The sequence below is a fragment of the Morone saxatilis genome, unplaced genomic scaffold, assembly GCF_004916995.1.
Source record: "Morone saxatilis isolate NCDOM2014 unplaced genomic scaffold, NCSU_SB_2.0 Contig15, whole genome shotgun sequence".
Classification (NCBI taxonomy): domain Eukaryota; kingdom Metazoa; phylum Chordata; class Actinopteri; family Moronidae; genus Morone; species Morone saxatilis.
In genome coordinates this window covers 77,049-79,288 of record NW_023339707.1, presented here as the reverse complement: position 1 = coordinate 79,288, position 2,240 = coordinate 77,049, and the positions used below count along the sequence as shown (strand labels likewise).

Genomic DNA, 2,240 nt, shown 5'->3' with positions numbered 1-2,240 from the left:
ATGACGTGGTATCGGATCGGTGCCTGGACTCCAGTACTCGCCGATACCGATGCCAGCATTTTCGGCAGTATCGGAGCAATTTCCGATATCCGAATCGGAACAACTCTAATCAAAACTATACACACCTGATTGTGACACCACAACTATAGAAGCTAATGCTTTTCTGAGGATGTCTCCCTTTCAAACTTCAACACAACACAGACTGAGAATACTGACTTATTGGTGAAATACTTAACACCAAATTATCCCCTTCTACTCTCACTCCTATCTGCCATAACCCTATGTTTAAGAGGAATAATCAGCCAAGGGCACCTTTTCAGTGGCAGCTCACTCATGACCTTTTCCAGCAAACATACAACCTACCCCACCACTGTCACTAGTGGTATGCACAGTTGAAAGAGACCTTAAAAGGAGGAAATTGATTTCCATAACTTCCACAAATTCACCCCTCTCTCTCGCAGATTTCCAAACCTTACACAAAATGTATCATATGGGTCACGCTACAGGTGTCTACACACTACGCTTGTCTATTGCATGGACAACCACTTCCATGCATTCTGGCTTTGCACACCAGTTGGACGATTTTGGTCAGGGTCTTTGGAAAGCGGTCCGAGATGCTCAAACTCAGCATCTCTCTCACATATGGATATACTGGTGTTCTATGTTGTACCTGTTGGTTGGTCTGAGGACTGTGCACTCTCTCTGGGCAGCTTCTCCACCAGGAACATGAGCAGGGAGCGGATCTCTGGCTCGTTGCTGTACAAAAACGTCTGGTAGCCTATCTCTCCTTTATAACCAATGTCCTGGAAAACAACAGTTTGACATATTATGAATACCACTGAGGATCTACAGGCAGGGACTCATACAACTGTACTTATAATTAAAAGTCCAGTGTATAACATTTAGGACGATCTATTGTCAGAAATGGAATATAATATTCATAGGTATGTCTTTTATTGTTTATATTTTATTTATTTATTACCCTAACCCAAACCCTCATAGTTACCTTAAAATTAGTCATTTTTATCTACGTCACCATGTTGAACCGTTATGTTTCTACAGTAGCCCAATACAGACAAACCAAACACTGGCTCTAGATAAGGGCATTCGTGTTTTTTATTTCACTTTTAAAAAATATTTTAACTGAAGCTCCACTTCATAGCTTCAGGGCTTTCAACCACATATCAGCTGTCAACTGAGTTTGTTGTCAAAGCTTGTCTTTAAATGTTGCAACTTTCAACTTTGCAATAGCTTTTTCTGTCAGGAGTCCTAGAACTTGAAATTTGCTCTTAAGTTCATCACTTTAAAGAGAATTAACAAACTTGATTACAGCAACATTCCTGTACTCATGTATAGTTTTTACATGTTATCTTTAAATGTGTGTTTTATGTATCTTTTTGTATTATGTTTACCTCTTTCTACCTTACTGTCTACTTTATTTTCATAAAAGCCCTTCTAGGGGCTGGTGTGGCAAATTGCATTTCCATGCATTAACCTTTCAAGTGATAAGAACATGTGCAGTTTTAGATCGTTATTCAGTCACATGCTGCTCCTTCCTTTATTGTTCCAATTCAAACACTGATTAGAAGGTCCATTTATCTGCATTAAGTTAGGTATGTTCCGATACGAAAAAGGTCATGTTACAATTATCTTGGCCACAATAATTGCGTTGACAATTGAAATATTCTCCCGATAATCACCAAAATGACATGAAAACATCACTTTACATTTTGTTAAAAAATATATATATGTATATATACACACACACTGTTGCCCATTAAGTTGGAATAAAATATTTTTTTACCTCTTCTCATGAAATGTGACAATGTGATTTATTCTTGATAGATAAAGTGTATATCTTCTCAAAACTTTATTGATCAATCTCTTCCAAACATATCACAGTGAAAATTAAATCACAATCAACCTTTGCAAATTGTGTATTCAGGCTTAACCAAAATTGGGGGTATTGAACAATAGGATTAAGGGCTTTGTTTCAATTTTTCAATCTTGGTCAATTTAACAGGAAACACATATTCGAGGTGATTTCATGCATAAGAATGTCCAATATTACTCTTTCAAATGCCACTAAGTCACTAATATTGAGTATGGCCACCCCTGACACAGATCAATGCGTTAAGACGTTGTGGCATACTGTCCACCCGTCTAAATAGCATTAGCGCATGCGCTGCTTTCCCGAGCGGCTGCAGTTGCAGCAGCTCTCGCTCAAAGTTGAGCGTTTT

At 38.2% G+C, this 2,240-nt stretch overlaps 1 protein-coding gene across 1 annotated transcript in view; it reads right to left on the bottom strand.

Moving 5' to 3' along the window:
• The window catches only part of ccdc22 (coiled-coil domain containing 22), a gene marked incomplete in the record, with an annotated part of 16,645 nt that overhangs the window by 6,361 nt on the left and 8,044 nt on the right, over window positions 1-2,240 (bottom strand). The window contains 1 exon segment of the mRNA XM_035656314.1: window positions 671-803. Coding sequence (XP_035512207.1) covers window positions 671-803 — 133 coding nt within the window.